General features: G+C 43.6%; 1 protein-coding gene across 18 annotated transcripts in view; it reads right to left on the bottom strand.

Annotated features, from left to right (window-relative positions):
* Positions 1–22,370, bottom strand: part of SNX19 (sorting nexin 19) — a 77,363-nt gene that overhangs the window by 45,500 nt on the left and 9,493 nt on the right. For 16 of the 18 annotated variants that reach the window (XR_003429970.1, XR_003429967.1, XR_003429968.1 and 13 more), the window contains 2 exons: positions 22,036–22,216; positions 19,457–19,586 (listed from right to left, as the gene is read on the bottom strand). Coding sequence is in view for 13 of the 18 variants with exons in the window: in XM_027092946.1 (XP_026948747.1) it covers positions 19,457–19,586; positions 22,036–22,216 (311 nt within the window). In the remaining 5 variants the exon portion in view is untranslated. Of the gene's footprint in view, positions 1–15,362; positions 17,074–17,140; positions 18,420–19,456; positions 19,587–22,035; positions 22,217–22,370 lie in introns of those variants that run through there. The other 2 variants (XM_027092942.1, XM_027092943.1) reach the window with 2 other exon arrangements.

Here is a 22,370-nt window from a genome sequence, read left to right as displayed (position 1 = left end):
CACCAGAATTTCACTTTGGAACATGAGTTATCTTCTCATGTATGTACAGCTTGACTTTTCCAGCTGAACTGTAAGCTCCACAAGAGTCCCCATAACAGAAACTTCCCAGGTGAAATAGTGGTTGACTGACTGGCAATTGTTCTTATTACAGTGACAATTTACCCTCTGTCTTGCTTTCAAAAACGAGTCAGTAACTCTGAGGGGGCAGGTATACCAAACCTGCAGTTCCTGCAAGGCGTTTCAGCGTTAATTCTTTGTTTGTCTCTGCATTTTTTCAGAGTGATACGGTCACTAGCTGGGGTTTAAGACTGCAGAGGCCTCCTTCGCAGGTCCCGTTTTGAGACTGGCGTGGCTGTGGCTGTGATGAATGAACCATCAGCCACGATACTCACGCACAGAAGACTCCATTTGGTACCGCACCACATGCAGCTCATGCCATCACTCTCAACCCGAGCTACTTGTCGCCCATCCAAGAGCAGAGGGGGCTGCCAACGCAAACTTTATTTAACCTCCACTCTGCCAGACAGTCTGCATTCCACTCAAGCTAGGCATTCCAGCTTTGGGGGCTGCAATCCCCCAAGCCCAGGGCTCACAAATGATTCTAAGAATAGGAAGTCTGAAAGGTAATGGCAGGGCAAGAATGGCAGACGTCGATGGACATCAAGAGCGGCACAAAGCTGCCCCTGCCTAAAATAGCCACCACAATTGTATTGTTATTATTAGGGCCGCATCTCCTTCTTACAGGGCTTTTCATTCAGTGAGTCTAAGACGCCTGATGAAAGGGATCCAGTAGCAAGAATTCCTGTTCCTGTTTATAGAAGAGGGTCACCAAAGGGAGGTGGATGCGATGACCTGATCAGGTTCTCTGCAGGGAATCAAGTGACCCAACTCGTCTTCACCTCAAGTCACATACACTTGTGTGACTTTAGCTAAGGTGAAGGACCTGCACCAGCGTCTCACCTAAGTGATTTGAGGGAGAGGGGCAAGGACCTGAGAGTCAAAAAATTTAAGTCCTCCAAAGGAGCCAGGAGAATCCTCAACAAGAAGGTTTCAGCCAGCATTGGTTCTAGCTCAGCTTCTCATGCACAGACGCATACAACAGGCTGGCTCGCCCTTCTGTTTGCCCTTCTCTTTGTCCTCAGGAGCGAGTAGTACCTGTGACTCAACTCTTCAGAGAGATCTTGACATCCACTCAACCCTTCCTCGGCTAAGCATAGCATACGACAGCAAACCTGGGCACCTCGGTCACCTTCAGGGCACGTTTTACAACATATGAGTCTCACGGTTTTGAATTAATGGTCATTCACTCGATGGGAACAGGACCTCGAGCTGCACTTGGGCAAGGAGGTCCTCTTTGTTCCCTCCCACAGTGACTGAGTGTCTCATGCACACATCCTTGATGCAAAACAAATGTGTGCACGTGGCAAAATATAAACTTATACAAATATACTAGACTGTACCTCATCAAACTCTAAATGGGGGCATTGGGAAGAAGAACCAAAGCGTGAAAAAGTTAAGAGTAAGCTGTTCTTAACCTAGGAGTGGGAAGGTTAAAAAGAAATCTGTGTCTTGAAGCAAAAGGAATGGAACTTATGTGTCTGCAGTCCAGTGTGTCACAACAGTTTTCCAGCATCAGTTTCTGGAATCTGCTGCTATCACTATTAAGCTAACAGACAGCTCAAGTTTCAAGGGGGACACACACACACATATCCCTTGGACTATTTACTATTTACAAATTATTTGTAAGAAATCATCTACTAAATACAAATGTTATTGTTTACGTAATACAAGATGCATGAGGTAAATACACTAAAATAAAAATGGTAGAGAATAGCCTCAAATAGCACTGGTTTTATTTTCTACTACTATTCTAGTTCTGATATTCGATTTAGGTATTTTCTTCTACCATCCTACCTTTTTCCCAAAGAAAAGAAGAAAAAAAGCCAAACCACATCTGTTCCGTCTGGCCATCTCTGAATGATTCAGAGCACAAAGAAGCCTTACTAGGGGGCCCAGAACAGGCAATAAAATGAGAAAAAAACAACAACAGATGTAACTGAGACATGCAAGAGCCTCTATGATGCCAGACGTGGGATGCAGAGATCAGGGCATCCATTCCACTGGGCGCGCATGTCCAGTCCACGCTCAAAGGAACCTGGTCTGAAACAGCTATACGCAGAGGGATGAAGCAGTGGCTATAAAGGAGACAGTTTAATACTAGGGCTTAAGATGGCACTTCAAGGTTAGCAGAAGGTCATTTTCCATCAAAACAGCAGAATCAAATCTCAAGAGGAAGGGGAGAAAGCTTTAAGGGACCACATCTAATTAGCCAAACTCCCCTCACTTCTTCTCTAAGATTGCTGCTATGGCTGAGTAGGAAGGCCCTGAATGAGTATGGCTTAATGGGGAGGGAGGGGGAGAAGGACAGTGAAATAATAACCGAAAATATTCACAAGAACAATAACTATATTCTAACAAAAATTCCTGGTGCAGTCTAAATGAAAGACAGTAACAGACTGCTTCCTGAATCCTCTTCACCCACTGGGCTGTACCTCTGTATCCAACACAAGGGCGATGATGCCTCAGCCACTTACAACCAACTGGAAGTACCAAATACAGGTCAACGAGAAAGAGAGAGAAAAAGAAGATGATGTTAAAGCTTCTGTCACTTTAAACAGACCTACAGACTGCAGGTGTCCACTCATCCTGTCACCCTAGAGCAGGGTTAACAGTCATCTAAATGGGTTGTTGGGCACAGGATGTTTTTCAAACTATGGCTGAACAGCATTAGAGGTCATGGCGTCTACTCTGTGGTTTGTGACAACATTTAAGAGAACACCTAAATGTAAATAGATAAGAACAGAAAACATAAAAGTGCACCTCAAGTTTTGGGACCCTTTTACTTATGCATGTATATATGGATATAGCAGATCTGTATTTGTGTGTGTGTGTGCGTGTGTGTGTTCAGAGTGGGTCATGATGTAAAACGTATTTTTTACTGTGAGATGAAGTTTAAAAAAAGTTTGAAAAACATCGATATGGTACAAGGAATTAAGACTTCCAAGAGAAGGAGGAAAAAGCTCAAGCCACATCTTTAGCCTCCTGGAGACAGTCCCCACCTCCACCCGCCCCCAAGCGGCATAAACCCGAACACTGTGTTCTGTAGCACAGTCCTAGCACACTGCTCTGAGCATTTGCTCATGGAATCAGCAGGCCCAATCTACTGGGTGGAGAGAAAGGAGATCTTGAGGATGACGGTGCGGATCCAAGGTATTTCCCATTTTACACAAGTTGTTTTTGCCAACTTCACACCTGATAAAAGTAACAGTTCCCTTCCCTCTGATTCCTTTCCCAGGCCTCTGCCTTCCTGCTATGGCCCCTTCGTGTGTTTACAGACAGTCCCTCCCGGTCTGTGCTCAGCTCTAGGCTTCCCAGTCCTACAGCAGCCAGACCCAGGTTGCTCGGCTGTGCCTGAGAGAGTTCAGGCCCTTTGAGTGTGTATCTAGGTCACCATCCTTTCCTGCCCTGTGTGGGGAGAAGAATGAGGAGGAAATGAACTTCAAGGGCAAGAAACTCCTGTTTCTTCCTCCCAGTGACTATTGTGAAATCTGAAGTGGCTTGCAGAGTCTCACACAATTTCTTCTTTGATTTTTGCTTTTTCATGGTTTAAATCATGGATCCACATCTTTAAAACATGTGCTTCAAAGGAAGACTACTGACTGAACATCATGATTTAAGAATCTGAGTTCTATAGTTTTATAACTAGCCACAAAGTTTTTGTTTTTGATTAGTAACATATAAGTTGCAGATACAAAATTAATATGCTTTAATAATTGAAATATTTTTAACCAGGGAGGTTAAAGAAATCCTCTGTTGAACCCTAGAGGTTATCTTTTCCAATCTCACCAATTCACGAATGAAAACACTGCGAAAAAACAAGCATTTCATAGCAAGAGGCTTATAGAAACATACAACTTTAGAGCTGGAAGGAAGGAGGTTACCCTATCTAACCTCCTCCCAAAGTAGAAATCCCCTGTGTGATATCGTGGCAGAGCCAAGGGTTCTGGCCTCTGACTCCAGAAAGTTGGGCTTTTATCTTAGCTCTGCCACCAATGAGGAATGTGACTTTGGGGAAGTTGCTTAACTCCTGAAGAGGGTAATTTCAATTTATTAGGGATGCTTCTTAAATACTGGCGCCAAAATCTGCCTCCTTATAACTTCCAGTCATTGCTCCTATTTATACCCTCAGAAGTTTAACAGGAGGTATTAAAGTTGCTTGGTCAAATCTCTTTCAAAAGACAACACTATGCATTTTTAAATTCAGCTATTATACTAAGTCTCCTCCACAAGGTATACATCTTTGATTCTGCCAACGTCAAGGCTGAGCACACAGAACACACTCAACATCAGACGAATGAAGGAGAGAAATGAACTATTCCTCATCCTGGTTCCCTCCTCTGGGTGTGGGCTGCTTTGTTATTCTCTTAAAACGGAGTGCCCAGAACCAAACACAACTTCCAGATGTGCCCTGACCAGTAAAAAATGCAGATTAGTGCCTTGCTTGATCCAGACACCATACTTCTATTAATATAGTCAAAGACTGTGTTGGCTTTTTGGGCACACACATCAAAGCACTGACTCATACTGAGTTTGCAGTCAATTAGAACCCTAAGTCCACGTATGTACTTTAACAAAAAATCACATGCGCCTGTTAAGCCTAGACTTGGCCTTTTGTACTTGTGTAATTTTTTTTAAAATCTAAATTATGATTTATAATATTTATTTCTATTAAATTCCATCTTGTTTGCTTTAGACTATCATTCTAATTCTTTTAATCCTTTTGAATCTTGACTTCTGTCACCCAGAGTATTAATTATACCTCTAAGATTAGAGTTACTTACAAATTTCTGATCAACAGGATAAGTTCAATGCTCTGTCACTAGAAAATGCCCTCCAGGCTATCAATCTATTAGCTACTTGGGCTAAAGACACTCAGTTAGCCATGGACCACTTAAAAGTACCACAGTCCAGACCATGTGTGTCCATATGGCTATTAGGAAAATATGGCATAAGCTTGTGGAAATTCACAGGCAATATAACAACCAATGCACTCCTTTGACTTAACGGTCTGATAGTCCTGCTAAGCCAGGAAAGAAACCTTGCTAATCAGGCAGGCGCATTCCCACTGAACACACACCGGGTTCCAGGGCTTGCTGCTTCTCTTCCCGCGTGTTCACAAAACATCTATTTAATAATCTACTTCAGAAATTTCCAGAGATAAATGTCAGGGTCAGGAGCCTGTGTCCATTTTTTAAAAGGCCAGATATTTGTCCATCTCCAACACAACACATCTCTATATGGAAATTTTCTTAATGATCTTAGGTCTTCAATGATAAATACAAATTCTTTCAGTTCCATGGAACAGAATTCATCTGGGTCAGGTACATGAGTTTTAAAGCAGACTGAATGCTCTCATTATTTTCATTCCTATTTTAGTCTTCAATTCTAGTTTAATCACATTTGCTCAATTCTTCTTGTTAGACCCTTTTCCTTTACAGAAAAAAACAAATTAAATACCCTAGGCAAAAAGTATACCAATTCATTGTTGAATAAATGATTTCTCAATGTAACCAGTTAATACTACAGCATCTGTTCCAAACAATTTACCTGTATTTTCTTTATTCTTCTTGTTTTTAACATGTGCCTTTTTTTAAAAAAAATCTTTTCCACTAACATTTATCCACAATGTCAGCTCCTTCTGAGTCAAGCTTTTTGGACGCCATTCTTATCAGTTTTCGTTTCTGTTGTCTGCATTACTCAGTATGTTTCTCCTTTCTCTGTTTTTTATATATGCTCAGTTAACTACTCTGGTTTCATCTGATGCTGATTCTTTTCCTTTCTCACTGGAGTCATGTGTTTGTTTATTCCATTCACTCAGTACATACTGGTTGAGCTTCTTAAAAGTGCCAAAAGAATAAGACTGCAAACTTTTGAGGGGAGGGATCTCAATTCATTTTGGTATATTCCTCAGCATTTACTGTGAGAGTGCCCTTCACATAATAAGGCATCAAATATATACTGAATGAATCATCCTTATTCCAAAACTCTCAGCGATAACTTCCAGTGTTAAAACTTCAAGTTCACTTGTTATTATGGCATATAAGATAGGATTCTTTGTTATGTTCTTCTGTGAATTCTAGTACCTCTCACCTACCTCTACTTTCCTCTCTCTGTCAGCTGTTTTCCATTACATCCACTTGTAGCTGTATCTGAGTTTTTCTTGCAGCTTCTTCGTCTTTGCTGAGTTGACGGGTCTCCTGTCAAGTATACTCTTCCTACTCCCCTTGAGTTATGTTTTAACTGCAGTCAGGAGTCCGCCAGGTGAGCATCATTTGCCAGAGGAAGAAAATTTAAAAACCTTTCCTCTGTACCAGCTACACAATTAACTATTCATTCCACATTTTCCTTTTTCTTCCAAAGACAGAGCTTACGGCTAAAAGAAAGGATGAAAATCTAGGCCTCCAAGTCCTGAAGTTTTCTACTAAAACTCTCAAAATTGTTAGAGATATAGTCCATGCTTCCTCATGTGTCATTATTTCCTTTTACACAAAGGTAGGTAATAATCTATTGATTTATTGATTTAATAAGCAACAAGAAACTTTCAGTATCACAAGTCAGACATCCTGTTGAGAGGATACTATGCCGTTCTGTTACTTATGCTTCTCAATCCACAGGTAGGAGACAGAGTCACCCTAGACTTCTCCTCTCCTCCATCCCTAGTCCATGTGCCCCACGCAAGACCACATAATTATTGCAACAATTACTGAATCTACTTGAGCGACCTCCTCAGTACTCAGTTTCTCATGAATTCATCACCCCTTTACTCTCGCTGTAGTAATCATCTTAGTTTCAGTCCCCATCACCTTTCATTTCTGTCAGTGTAACTCTTTCATAATTTGTCTCCCCGGCTCTAACGCTTCTTCCTTCCATTAACCCTCGACAGCACTATTTAAGTGCTTTTTCTAAGTTACAAAGTTGATCATGTCATCATCTATTTAAATTCTGTACATGGTTTCCTAATAAATGGGGTCAAATCCTACGTTCTTTGAACAGCGCACAGGGCTCTGTATGGGTCGGTGCCTATTGAACTCTTCGGTGTAATCTCTGGCCACTCTGGTTGCATGTCGTATATTCCCAATCGTACCCGACTTCTCCGAGTACCACAAATAGGCCACACTGCTTCACAACTCTGCCTTCAATGCTCTTTTCTACAATGTCAGCTCTCGATTTCCCTTCATCCTTTAAATCCTATCTCAGATGTCATCTCCTCTATAAGCCTTCCCTGGGCTTCTCATAATTTACTTAGTCCCTTCTCTTAATCATGTGTAGAGTTCTTTTTAAAGTCCTAACTTTATACTATACCTCTTTATTTATAAGATTGCAGGGTAGGAATTTGGGGTCTTTTTTTGTATTTTAATCACTTAACATAGTGTCTGGCACATAGTAGGTAATCAATAAATATTAGTTACTACGTGAATTAATGATGTAAATGGGACAAACACTGGTCTTAAAGCATGGCGCACAGCTCAACCTAAGCTGTGTAGAAGGCAAACCTCCCAATACTTAAAGCAGGAAAAGAATAGTGAGCTCTTAATTATTTGTGCTTATGGAGGAGGACAATAATTTAAAAAAAATATAGACAATCTAGAAATCCTTTGTATTTGGCATTTGAGATGTATTTACATAAACATTTGGCAGATTTATTTTCCTAAGAACTTTTTGTTTAGGCTAATATTAAAATTGAACTGTGTGCCAATACACTAGCTGTAGGGTGGATATTGTAAGAAGTATACTGGGTAATAAGTCCGCTGAGCTACAATTATGAATTCGTCATGAATAATCCATGCAATTTACACCTGGTTATGTACTCCCCCGGAAGGGAAGAGAGGTGGAAGGCAAGGGAGTGGGTCAGCTGGGCTTCGTGTCTGGCACACTCCGTAAATCCTAGAGAGGAGAGACAGCTGCCAGCAGTCTGTGTTTTTGTTAGTTTTCCTGGCAAATAGGCCCAGAGGACAGAAGAGACTGAAAGTCAAACAAAAGCAAAGGGGTTATGCGGGCTGTGAGTCACACTTGTATTTTGGGAAGTGCTCCTGATGGATGGGGCAGCATCGGGCTGATTCCAACCCATTACTTGAATCTAGTAAGAAGAATATAAGGTAGCAGAATGTCTGGGTACAAACGGCCAAAAGCAAAGGTCTGCCTACCTTCGTAACAAATACGGAATGAGACGGAGCCGCCTGGGGGTTCTGTGTTCATGGGATAAATGAGATTGATGGCAAGTGGAAATGTTTAGAAATGTGCTCTAGACTTGAGCTGTGTGACACTTGTAGGATTCCAGTTTTAAAGATGATTACACAAATCTATGCCCCTCTGAAGGCCTTCAGGACAACTTTTCTCAGCCCCACACTATGTGGCCATAAATGTACCATGAACCAGCTCTGAAAAATCGGGACCGACAGACCTCAAAGCTGGGCAAAATCAGTCACACGTTTTGGATATCCGCCCATTCTTCATCTGACCCAAGTAAAAGCAGCAGCAGGACATCTGTCTCACAATCAGTGACTCCCTCCGAGTCTCTGGAACCACCATGTCTCTCCTCCAAGTCTGAGAGATTCCTGTCCAGAAGAGGCCATCACAGTTTTCACCCCAACACTGCACATAAAACTGGTCCATACCCTTCAGGGCAAAAAACCCTCAGTAGCCAGAAGAGCCACAAAGGCTGCACATAGCGTGCTGTAATGAGTGAAAACAGCACTGAAAAGCCACACAACGCTGGGTTCTAGATTCCTTCTTAAGACTGATTCTTGCCTTGCTTCCTTCACAAAGTTATCGAGATGAAAGGAGAAAAAGGAAAGCATTTTTGAAAGTGCTTGTGTGTTTGTGTATGTGTCAGAGAAAGACTCCTTTGGATCCTCTTGAAAAATTCTAGCAGATCCAAGGGACTAAATGATGGCCGGATGCTGAGGGGACTTGGCACTTCATGCTTTAGTTTTCCTTTTGTAAGACTTTCTCTCCTCCTGGCAGGTTCAGGGATGTAAATATTAGAAGAGCGAACCATCTTGGTACTATCTACAAAGGTTGAGGAGGGGCTTCCTCGGGTGATGGGTAACTTGAGGACACTATTTCAGAATCCTTCCTAAAACGAGACCTATCTACACTAAACTATGAAACAATCACCACAGGGATTGCAGGATCCAAAGTGACTCCCCTTCCTTCTTTCCTTGGTCCCGTGTGAACAGCAAGCCTGGCTGGTTCTCAGTCACCAGGTAGTTATCCTGACCCTTTCCTTTCTCAGCACCTACGGTAGGGAGGTGGGTGGGGAAAGGAAAGGCTCATTAAAATGGCCACGCATTCAGGAGAATCCTGTGTCTGGTGGAGGGTAAAGGTCAGGGAGAGGGAGAGAAACACTAGAGCTGGAGCACTGGGAAGAAGGGCAAGACACAAAGGAGGGCGGCAGCGGGAATTTAGTGGTTGTCTTGACAACCAGACCCCTGTTGTTCCCAGTGACTCCACCTCACAGGGAGATCTCCAGGCTCTGCTCTGGGCAAAGACGGTCACTACAGGAGGGGAGAAAGGAGGGGGATTTCTGGAGGAGGGAGAGGTGATGAGGAAGTGTGTTTTCCACTTGATGCGCCGGTTCCCAACGTCCACAAACACTAGAGATCACAGATTTAGAGTATGCTCAGCCACGATGTGGAAGAGAAGAATGAGGGATGTACGTAAACAAGCAGACGTGGCAGAGTTTCAAATTACGCTGTGAAAACGGCGAGAGTAAGCTGGAAAAGACTAGCCTTGAAGAGAACAAAGGATGAACGTTTGTTCTCTGATGAAGCAGATGTGGAAGTTAAGAAAGCAGGACAAACATTGGCAGAAGATGGGGAAGAAGGAAAGTGAGTATAATGAACAGGATCACCTTGGAGAAGAACTACCCGAAGGTATCTGTTCTAAGTTAAATGTCTACAGGCAGAATTTAAAAACCTTTCCAAACAGGAGGCTATCCATCCTGACACTAAGAATACAGGACACAGCAGTGACAACTCCAGAGTCTCCACACAGCAGAGATTTGGGGGGCCCGACTTGTGGTTGGAAAATAAGAGGGAGAGAAGAGGTGGCAGAGGGAATAACTTGAAGCTGCATTTACACAGCAAGCACACTGTGTTTACACAGGTTCTATATTTATGGGGGTTATATCACCCCAAGAAAACCTTTGGTCCTATAATTATATCAGTGTTAGATAAAAGTATGTTTCCCACCAGTTCACCTCAACTCCCCCCCTGCTCCAGTACCAGACAGGCTGCAGGACACTTGGTGAAGTCTCTGTCTCAAGACAGAGGTAAAGGTTAAAACTGAGGCATTAACATTGGCTCCGTCTCCAAACCAAAGCTGATAGGAAAAAGCCAAACGATCTCCACCCATGGCTGAAAGCAACAGGCTGATAAGGTTCCCAGTAGCAGTGCAACCTGACAATCTCTACCTCAGAGACATGTGTATCTAGGACTTTGGTATCCTAGAAAGGCCTTCTTGAGCATAGGACCAACTAGCTTACAGAGAGTACTGACAAAATTTTTCAACCTCAGATGTCCAGCTGATTTTATCAGCTATAAAAACCCTGGTTCACTCTGGGCTCCTGAGTCAAAACTGTTCTCAACAAAGCAGCTCTGGCACTGAATCCCCAAGGGGCTGCTCCAAGGGGCATCTTCTGGCAGCACACACTGCTCAGAGAAGTGCATGCTGAAGGACAATCAAAACGGGAGGAGGGGGAAGGATAAAAGAAACTGGGCTGGTCTCAGAGTCAGGGGCACGAAGGAGAGGGCAGATAAGCTGCCTCTGAATCATGGAGTGGGACAGCGAATGGTTTCATTACTATCACCACCAGGGCAAGGACCTAAAATTGCAGAATAAACAGCTCCCTCAAAGAAGGTAAATAGGTATCGTTTAACCTGTAGCGCCACCTGGTGCCCAGGGAGAAATCCCATCCTAACTCCCCCAAGCAGCAACGGCAGGCGGGCTTTCCATAATGTATTTAACAAAACAAAAGGATCTCTCTCTCCGCACACAGACACTCAGAAAGGGGCTGGCTGAAAATATTCAAAACATGTTTAAAGGTTACTTTTAATTATAAAAGTAAAAATAATGTCCCTTTCCCTCTTTAAAAATGTTTCAGTGCCTGGGGCATTCTTTACCCTAAACCGGTCTAAATGATTCCCATAATGCAAGGTCTAGCTTTAAACACCTTCCTCTCTAACATTTACCCCCAAGAATCCTTAGGATTTTTTTGTTTTCCTGTGTTTATGGTCTATACTGTGTCATTTGGCCTCACACTGTTCAGTGTTTCTGATTCTTATGCATTATCTCTTCTCTTAGGCTGAAATGAGAAATGATGAGAGAAATGAGAAATGATGCCATAGTAGGTCTGAAGAGCTAGCTCCCAACAAGTACTTAAGTAGACACAGGCATCAAATCTTACACAGACTTTTCAAAAATTATCTGTAAAGAGATCACCATACAAGAACCAAATGAAGTGAGTTTCCTAGAAAGTAAAGGAAGAGGGCTGGGAGTACCTGGGTTAAGGGGCAGCTCCCTGGTTCTGAAGCTCTGAGTTTCTGCTCTGGGTATGACTTGGGGAGATGTTAAGTAAGTATGTGAGGAGGACAGGATGGCGTTCAGAGATAGCTAACATGAGGGAAGAGACCCTGATCTGACGGATGCAGAAAAGGCCGTCTGTCTCACGGGGTCTTTGCTACTAACAGATCACAAAGCAAGTTCACTATAAAGACCTCGCCAAAAAACCACTGCAATGTAAACACATTATGTCCTACATCAGACGTGTGACTGCCCTAGCAAATAAGAGTCCCAAGGAAATGCAGAGCTGAATTGAAAGAGAAATTTATGGAGCAAAGGAAGAAACCATAATCCATGTTTCCTGAGAAACTCTGAATCGTAACTCTGACAATCTTTTTCTGACTGGATGAAGGATTTAGAAAAGAGATACCAAAGGGAGACTATATAATTTCTGATCCAGAAGTGCTTTAAGAATACAGATGGAAATGAATTTATATGCTACCATCAAACACATGTGTCTCTGAGGCCGGTCAGATGAAAAGTAAGAGAGATTAGACGGAAGTAGTGCACAGGGACTTTCAGGTGAGGCCAATTCTAGTGGCCACTGCTTCGTGAGAAAGCTTGCTCAGTGGGGAGGCCCGTATGCAGTGGGAGGAGGGGCATAGGCTTGCAGGCCAGGATGACTTAAGTGGAATCTCACATGTAGCCCTTACTAGCTCTATGATTCTGGGAAGCTTATTTAATCTGAGTATTATTTTCCTCACTTATAAAATACATGTCTACCTCAGAGAATTGAACTGCACCTTAGTATATAAAGTACACAGCTGCTTACCTGATATAGTTAGTATTTAATAAATGTCAGTTCCTCTTCTGTTGTAATTGCTCATGACCTTTTAGTGGTGGGCCTGGAGCTTCCCGTAAGATATAACCATCGTCAGAAAGACCATTTAACTATCTGCTACTTAGACATGCCCACCGAGAAAGAGGCCCTTGAACGGACTCCACTCAGAGAACATCTAAGATTCTGGAGTGACCGAAGAGAATGGCAGAGGCAGAAGAGCTCACGGTCATCCGTTCATAATTGCCCTTAAGGAAAATGAATGTTCCCACCTGCGAACACAGCCCTCTCCAATGGTCCCATACACTGTCCATAAACCTTCTCCTGACCTTTCCTGAGAGATAGTTTGTACAGACCTCTTTTCTAAGAAAACGATTCCATGGCCTGGCACAAGGTCCAGAGCTTGCCATTTAATTTTCTCCTGGACCCACTGCTTGCTGAACAACTTAACCTGACATATTCTTTTTTTTTCTTCTTCCTCTCTGTCTGCTTCCTGACTTCATGTACTTTTCTACTCTCCTATACCCATAGATCGCAGAACTTTCTCTTTTTTCCCAACTCTTCTGCCATGCTACTCCAATCCCACATGCCCTCAACACACACATGCTCACTCACCCACACTCACTCTTTAAGAAGTCCTCACACAGATGCCAGGAATGTGTCTGCTGCCCTTTTGACACAGAGTCTGATGCCATCTTCGGGGCCATGGGAAGGGCAGAGCCACAGGACGTGGCATTCGTGTACTCTGCTGCTAGCCTGGCTCGTATTTTTATCGTGGCTTTGCTCTGGGCATCCAGGCAGGGAACCGGGCCAGCTTCTTCTCATTCCTTCACTCTACAGCAGGACTCCATAATAATCTCACCCCTCACCTTGGCTGGGTCTTCCTGCCCCAAACCTTCTACCGTCAATGGCGCACAGTACATCTCTCCTCTTTCCCTCCAACCCAGTCAGTGTCTGAGTGCTTGTCCAGTTCCCTAAGCCTGATTCTCACGCATGCAGGGATACTGTCGGTTTCTCCTGCTTGCGGACATGAGCAGCGTACACAAGCTGCACTCACTCCCTGGCTTAGACTCTACCCCCACTCCTCTCCCCTCCCTTAGACTCTAAGTCCAAATAAGGAGTGCTCCTTCTTACATAATTGGACGTTCCCAGCACAGAAGCTGACACACGAGGTCAGGCGCGCGTGTGTGCAAGACTTCCCTTTGACTTAACGATGCCTTTTTTGGGCATCTAACTTCTCTTCAGCTCCCTGCCCCCTCTCTCTCCACACCACCACCAATCAAGGGAGATTTATGGAGCCTGGCTCAAATCAGAACTCTTCCAACCTTGGCTTGGAACGAGGGGTCAGAAGGTTGAATTTACTCTCTCTCTTCTTTTTCCCTTGCAGGCCAGAGATAGAGAAGGAGGGGGGAGGGGAGGGGAGTGAGGGGGAGAGAGAGAGATTGAGCCTGTGCAGGAGAGAGAAAAAGTGAGAGAGCGCATGCTTCTGATCTGGCAGCAGTCCCTGCATCCCAGGCAGTTAGTTATGCATACAGGTCTGTTAAGGGAGCAAGGAGAATAAGGAAAGCTGGAAGCCGAAGAAATTAACTCATCTTCTTGGAGATGATAATGCTGGAAGTCGGAAAATGATGACATTTTTAAAAGGAGATGCGTCTAAGTCTAGATGCCATCAGGGATGGCAGTGTGTTCAGGATAACCAGAGAAGTGGCGGTAGCTACCTGTGGCATCAACACCAACTCTCCTTCTCTTTAGAACTTAAAGAAAGAGAATCCAAGTATTCTGCGAAAGGATATGGCTCAGACACAAGTGGTTTCAGGGAGGGAACAAACATGCTGCCTCCAGAGGAGCAGTCAGGGGACAGTCTTGGAGGCCAGCACTGAACCGGCTGCGACCACCCACACCTCTCTGGCGTAGTGAGGACAGGTGGGGCAGGAGGTGCTTCGGCTTTGGGGAGGTATCACGTTCCAGCATATTTGCTTACCAAAGCAAATAACGCCCAAGAATGTTCCCTGCATGAACCTCTTTTTAAAAATAAAAATGCAAGCTGCCCAGGGAACAAGTAACATGGGCTGACTTTAGGGTGCTGCAGAGTACTCTGTGTTATATGTGAGTGGGCGTATGTAGAAATGCAGTTTTTGTTTTACAAACTGACTGGCAGTCTCCTCTTGGGGAATGTATACTGCTTTGAGTCAAAGATTTTGGGGCTGGCTTTTATCCTTTCAAATCATAGGGCAAACATGTGATCCTGAGAGACAGTCACTATAGCTGAACATCAGACAAACCTGGGTTCAGACTGCCTGTCGTATACTTATTAGCTCTGTGATCTTGAGTGAGCAAGCACAGTTCTTTGTGAGCCTTCGCATCTCTGAGATGGGATCACAATGGGTCTTTCACGCGGCTTTTGAGGGCATTCAGTGATATGCTTGTAGTGCTCAGCACAGTGTCTGCACAAAGTAAACTCTCAACAAAAGCTTGCTGCATGGTAAATCCTGCAGCTGATAAGACTACTAATGTCTACACTCTGAACCCTGAACTAAGACCTGTCTTTTCCATGTGTACCATGCACATGGAACTTGCTGGTGTAGACCATGGGCCACAGGCATCAGATCCTCTGAGCCTCTGGAGGGGGCACTGGGATTCCTTCTCCGATGTCCATGACTTCTTGACTGCTATCTTAAGGAAGCTTCAAGAACAATGCGAACCCAGCACAAGATAGTTGAGAAGAGGGCCAAGTATATCATTAAAAAGGCTGGGAGTAATGATTTATAGAGAAAGGTGAAAGGCCTTGAACAGGGAGGAGTGAGACTCTTCATTTAATTCTAGTTTGTAGAGGCTCAGGGCAAGGAGGGTGTCAACAGCTGTGTTCCTATTTCTGTTGCTGCTCATACAAAACAAAATGGACTTAAGAATAAAGTTTTATTAGCTATAAGAACTTTCTGACAGGAAGAAATATGGGGCAAGTCAACAAGTACAAAACATCTTCACTTGGAAATACCTAGGATGAACAGAGGTGAACAGACCACAGTTACAGAGTTTTCCAAAAGTAACTAGCCCCAAAATTCTGTTCTTGCACAGTATTCATTTTGGCTTCATTCAAATTCACTATAAACATTCAGAATTTTCTCCCTTTAACAACAAAAAAAGATGCCGCCCAATTAAAAAAAAAAGTGAAAAGAGAAGAAAGTCAAGGGAAATTCAGCCACAAGCCCTCTCCCTGATTTTGTTTATGGCATAAGCTACCTTCACCAGACAGCCATCTACCCAGCTAACCAGGTGTGGTTCCAGTGGAACTGTCAGGGTATGGGGACGGAAAGGGGAGGAACTTAGCCTGACTCCAAGTTCTTCTCGTGAGGAAAGGTGCGACTTGATTCCAGCAGCACCAGTAAACCTGCACCCTGTACAGAACCTGTGCTTGTCTGTGCTGCAGGGAGACCAGGTGGTCTGCCGCCTGCTGTCAGATGCAGGGATGCTCTGGTTGTCGCCTTTGCAAGTGAGTGCATTGGTATAAAGTCACCTTGAAAGGCCTCACACGCGGTCCTGTTTAGAAGAACAGGGGTTCTGTGCAATCGCAGAGACAGGCACAGTAGGAGCAGTGGATGCTGCAGAAGGAGACTGATCTGGGTGGGGCATCCTGAACAGGGGAGAGACTTTGGGGCCACTAGCTGGAGGAATCAGAAACAGAATGCACTTTTTACCCTTCTTTCCTTTTCCTGAAGCGCAAATATGAAGAGCTAACATTTACTGGACATGTTCTATGCACCTAGATATCTACTGATAGACATCATTACTGTTCCGAAGCCCAGAGAGATTAAAGACAGCAGAGTCGTAGTATACTGGAGTGGATAAGAACCTGGGCTTTGGAATACCTGGGTTTGATTTCTACCCTCACCAAGCATTCATTTTGTGATCACGGATAAGGTCCTCAGTTCTCACCCCTGCTAAACCGTAAAATATGTAAAAGTAGGGATCATGTCTTATACTGACCAGCTCTTAATATTTTTTCAGTGAATAAAGGAATAAGACCAAAACAATCACCCAGCTGGAGAGAGAGAGGAGTATTTTAAGGTAAAGTGGGATGTTTGCCACAATGCAGGCTTACCCATGTCTATGGTCGGGTCAAGTCAGTACTTACACCAGGGAGCACCGTCTATTTACTTCACACCCCACCCTCCACCTTACTGTCTCCTCCCTATCACGAGGCAATTTATGATCATCGCCCACTGAGGTAATGCAGCCCGGCCTGGAATTCTCACAGCCTGCAATTCCCCCGGATTTAATTCTTGTATTAAAGCTCCCTAGCTACATAAAATACCAATTCTTCAATGACCTTCCTGTAATTCCCCAAATACACTTCTCTCTCCTTTCTGGCCCAAGCTCTTTAATATTCTGGGTCATTCAAACTTCAGGTAACCTTCCTACCTTTTTTATATATGAATCTCAATCCTTTTTGAATTTCTCCAGATTCATCTGTACTTTTCTGTTACTACTGAGTAATTTCTTGTGTTCTGAAACCAATTTATCATGTAAATGACTTCAGGAGGTGGGGAGTCGACGACGACACACTAGCTCGTTTAGGATGTTCCCATTTTGGGGGAAGGTGAGCAAAGATAAGCCTAACAAAGGAAGAGAAATGAAGCCTCAATCAGCAACATTCACACATGACTGAACAAAACATACGAAGACTCTACTTTCCAGTATAAAGGTATTGAGAAGGGAAATGTTTATTCTTTTGTCCAATATTTAATGAGCATCTTCTATGTCCCAGGCCCTGTGGAAGCTGCTGGGGACATAAGCCAGTTCTGGCCCTTAAAGAACCACTGGTCTAGGGCAAGGTTTCTCAACCTCTGCACTACTGAGGTGTAGATACATCCTATTCAGCGTAGGATAATTCATTGTTGCTTGGGGTGGAGAGGGTGCTCTCCTGGATGCAGGATGTTTAGCAGCATCCCTGGCCTCTAGTCACATCCTGCCTCCCTTCCCAATTGTGACAACCAAAAATATTTCCAGATATTGCCAAATACCGTGGGGGAAAACTGATACGCTGGGTGGTTCACTAGTTTTGGGAAAGTAGACCATTTCTCTAATATACTGTGTTAAGTATTATTATCAAAACTTTGACTAGAGAAGAAGACTCCTTAGATCCAGGGGAAAATGGGAGAGGATGCCATAAAAAGTTTCACAGAATAAATGACACTGAATGTTAATTTTTAAAAAATATTTAGCAGTAGGCCAAGAAGACAAGAAGACGGGAAGTTCAGGACACAGGGAGAGAGCAGGAAAAGAACGAGTAGAGAAGACAATCAGGCAGAGACCAGAGGATGAAGAGAGGCCTGAAGGAAGAGCATCCACAGAGCACTGAGGCCACGGTGGGTGGCGTGCATGGGGAGAACTGAAGTGAGGCTGGGACCAGATCACACAAGAAAGGAGTTGGAATTTTACTACAATAAATGAATATATATTTTAAACACAGTGGAGCCCTTTTTCAAACAAAACCTTATCTAGACCCCCAGTCTATTTAACTGATCGAAATGGTCCACTCGGTTTTCCCCGTGGCTTCCAAGTTGGCTTCTGAAGCGCCTCTGTGGAACCCTAGAACTCTGGAAAGCATGTTGGGAAAATCACTCTTGTAGGCAACAGAGCACCCTGATGGATATTAAGTGCAGGATATATGTTCGTATTTGCTTTTCAGAAAAAGCAGCCTTGAGGCAGAGCTGAGTATGGAGGAGGGACAAGGGTGAAAGCGAGGCACAGAGACCAGTCAGCATTTTATACGTGGGCTTCACACGGAGACCAGTCTTCAGGCTGCGATACGTAGGAAGAAGCACGTTGGCTTTGGAGTTGTGCACATCCAGTTTCAAATTCCACTGTGTCATTTACTATGACCTTGGGTATGTTGCCTGACCTTGCCAAGCTCTACTTTCTTATTCTGTGAAATGGGGCTACCTACCTCACTTGGTTGCTGTAAGAAAATATATGCCAACAGAGGTCAGGTGCTGGAAATGATAAACACTCAGCAAATATAAACGTGCATCCTCTTCTTTCACTTAGTTTCCTAATGATGAAACCTTATTAAGACTCCCTGATCCTATGTAACTTTAAGTGTGGAAGGGGCAATTTAACTGCTTGTTGTTAATGGATTTCCTACTTGTTGCAGGATAGATACATAATTCTTAAGTTTTTATTTTTATTTTCTGAGTGGCCTATTAGCATGAGCCACATGCTAACAGAAGAGTTCAGGATTTGGCTTCTTCTTACTCTGGGATCTGCCAGGATGTCTCACGCAACAGTGGCCAAAGCTCAAGCACTATTGTGTCTGTCTGGTTCAGAGACAGTGTCTCTGGCCTTCAGTTCAGCAAAGCTTGCATCAGTTTCATGGTTAGGAAGTCAGTAGCTAAAAACTCCATCTATGTACAAATCTTTCAGGAGATTCAAGTGGTGTTGGGATAACAAAGCCTGAATTATAAAATCTAAGTTTTAAATCCAAGTATCTTTCTATTCCTTACCATCCTGTGTCAGTAAGTGCTTCTTCAGTAGTGAATATGTACACCCCTCCCGGAGAAAATAATCTTTATTTTGAGCACTGACCAGTTTTCTCCTTGTCTTTCCTGTTGCTTATCGTCACAGTGACTATACACTGTTAGTTAAGAGACACATCCACTGTAACAAGGTGGAAGGTATAGGGCCCGGGGGTAAAACTGGGTGGAGAACTGATCCTAGAGGAGGAAGAGTTCAGCTGAAGTATCTGAGATCACAGGTAGTGCCTGTCATTCAGTGGATGATGTCAGAAGTCTTACAGAAGAAGCAGACCCATTCACACTTTAGACAACAAGGTGATACTCTCCAGGCACTCTTCATCCCTGTACCCCTAGAACAGAGATTTTATCTTCTCTTATGGCCACAGGTTTCCTGGACTCTATACTTTCCCTTTCTAGTGGAGAATTGGGCATCACATCCAACCCCTGTCCAACCTGAGACTCTAATGTGAAGCAGTCCTACCTCTGAATCAGGGTCCCAAAGATGAGATGAATAACTTTCTGCACGTTCTCCGTACATAGCCATCTCCACTGTTCCATCAGCAGCAAGAGAAGCAGATCCAGGGCTGTGTCAGCCAACTCTGTCTCTGTTCCTGGGGAATGAAAAGGCATCAAGAGTAACTCAGAAGAGACCCATACTTGAGGAACACATTTCAGTGCACTGGGTCTTCTCCATCTTTATATCAGTCGTCTTAAATTTTTGTAATCTATCTGTTTTCAAGAGATGTTTACTTCATTTCTACCAAGTTCAGTAACAGGCTCTGTATTTCTTTACAATTCTTTTATGTTCCTTAGTCACTTAGTAAGTATTGTTTATCTTTAAAAAGATTTTCCATATAATTATTTTGCCTCCCTAGCTTCTGTTTCTTTTGTACTTCCCCCAGGAAGCTGAATACATTTTGTTCCAAGGAAGTGCTCACAACTGGTGACTAACGGGAACCGGCAAGGTCCACTCCCTTCCATCCTTGTATTCCACCAGCCTCCACAAAGTAGCAAGGAAATGTTGTGAGCAGATCTGGGATTCACATTTCTGTAAAAAAAGTTGCTTTGAAAGCATCTCCATTACACAGAGCTGATGGGTTAGGATCCAGGAGACTTCAGTTCCATTTTGAGATAATATGTGGTTGTAGGCAAAACACTATACCTTTGGTAAAATGCTATGACAATTACTCATTTCTTTCCTGTTTCAAAGACTGGAAGGACCACAAATACGCTCATACCCGTGCTGAGCTGAACTCTCTTAAATAGATGTATTTTATGGATGCAAGCGCTGTTCCCTAACCCTGTTCATGGGGTCCCATGTCACTTCTGATTTGCTTCACAGGAAACTGCCCCAGAAATACATACTGTTCCTGAATAAACCTCAGCTATAACCACAGCTACAGCTGTGATTAATGTTATAATTAATCACCAACAATCATTTTATTAGCCTAGGACCAAAGGGTATTCTCTGCACCAGCTTGCCCCAGCATTCCTTGCTTAAGGGTTCTTTAGAACATGAATGATTTCAAATTTGGATAAATCTGCTAGAACTGAACCTTACTTTCTTCTTAATCCCATCCAGTATACATTTTCTTTTTTCTGTACTGTATTTCAAGGGGGCATGGGAGCTGATGTGTCTGCTTTCTAGTCATTTGCTCAAAATGGGATATTCAGTTCCTTGGAAAATAGCATTCCTTATTCACCCTCTTCAATTCTATCATTTTCTCAGGTTTAGCATTTACCCAGAGCTGCCATCACGTGGTGACAATTAGTCATAGCAGTAAAAAATAAGCGAAAGCAAACAAGGCACCAGGTCCTCTTGATAAAAGTGGTAAATTATCTACCACGTGAGCATGTTGAGTCTCTCAGGGCTGGTAGAAGGGCTCAGGCATAAATTATCCCTTTAGAGATATAACGTTCAAAATTTAAAGACTTGATTTTGGCTAGAATTATATTATTTTACCCATCCCATCTTATTTATAATTTCTTAGAGCTCTCTGATGATTCTGCTGTCGTAACACTTCATTTACTTAACCAGTGAGATGTAAGCTCTGTGAACAGAGATGGGGTTGTAAACTCCATTTTTCACAGAGTTAAGCTGAGGTCCGTAGAGCAGAGGTCAGGTGACTGTGGGCACCTGAGAAACAATGGTGAAATCAGTCCTTTTTCCTTTTCTGAACCCAAGATTTTGTGATCATTTATTTTCAGCGGGAGCCTTTGTTTTGGGGGATTTGAAAAACTTTCTTCTTATAAAAAGTTCTAGTTCTGCAAACCTACTAATATCCAGGGCTCCCAATTTTTCCTCTGTAGAAAACATCTGCACTGCTGGGAAGTAAACCTGCCCTGCCTCAAATGCTTACGAGGCGAGAGTGGTGTCCTCACCTCTTCCTCTCTGCTCTACCTTGGGTAACTTGGTGGTGTCATTTGCCACAGCAGTAAGTAAACCAGAAGGAACAGATCCAGGGGAAAAGGTAAATTCCATTCTGCGAATGCTGTATTTCAGCTGCCCTATAGTACATCTACGTGCAGACTTCCAGTAGGCAGTTGGAAATACACCTCCAGTATTGAGGCATCACCAGCATATGTGTTAGGGCTGAAACCAACCAACAGATGAGATCACCCAGGAATGCGCAGAGTAAGAACAGAGAGCCAAAAATAAAGCTCTGGAAGGCTGAGGAGCCAGTAAAGGGGACTGAGGCAGGGCCACAAGAGGGGCAGAAAGAGAACCAGGGAAGTGGCACCACAGACATCAAGGGAAGAAAATTTCTAAATAAAGGGAGTCGCCCAAAGATATGCCAAAGCATGCCAAAAATAAATAATGATGGTATTATAACCGTAGATCTTATCTTGCTGGAACTCCCCGTTTACGAGCCACGCTCCTCTGCTCGACTCAGCTCTGGGACTGTGTCGTATTCCTCTCCGTATCCCAGCAGAGTACCTCAAACATTAGTGTTTAACACCTGGCTTGCTTAGCTGAACAGATGAGAAACTGAAGCAATGAATCCCAACAGTCCCAGGTCCCAGGTGGACTGTACCCTGGCTCCCTTCTCTGTCACTTACCTGGATCACTGTTGCTGAGGTCTTGGGCTGGCACGGCTGCACCTGACATGCAGTCATCCACACATCCCTTGGAGATTTGTTCAGAATCTTTTCCTGGGGCTTCTGCTGGCTGCGTTTCTAGTAACTTTGTCTGCTTTTCAATAAAGGATTCCATCCCAGACATGGAGAGGATCTCTGACTCCTGAAGAAAGAGCCAGTGGCATGTCACATGAAGAATGCAGAAAGCATCAGGCCAACTGCAGCACTTGTGGTTCCTCTGTTCCTTCCCTGCAAGTGTCATAAGTAGAGGACCCACTGACTCTGTGACCACCTAAGTTTTTTTTTTTTAACCTAAA

This window comes from Aethalodelphis obliquidens, unplaced genomic scaffold, assembly GCF_003676395.1.
Source record: "Aethalodelphis obliquidens isolate GAN/ISIS:26980383/991018 unplaced genomic scaffold, ASM367639v1 scaffold82, whole genome shotgun sequence".
NCBI lineage: Eukaryota > Metazoa > Chordata > Mammalia > Artiodactyla > Delphinidae > Aethalodelphis > Aethalodelphis obliquidens.
The sequence above is the reverse complement of the archived record's forward strand: the minus strand, read 5'-3'. Positions and strand labels throughout refer to the sequence as shown.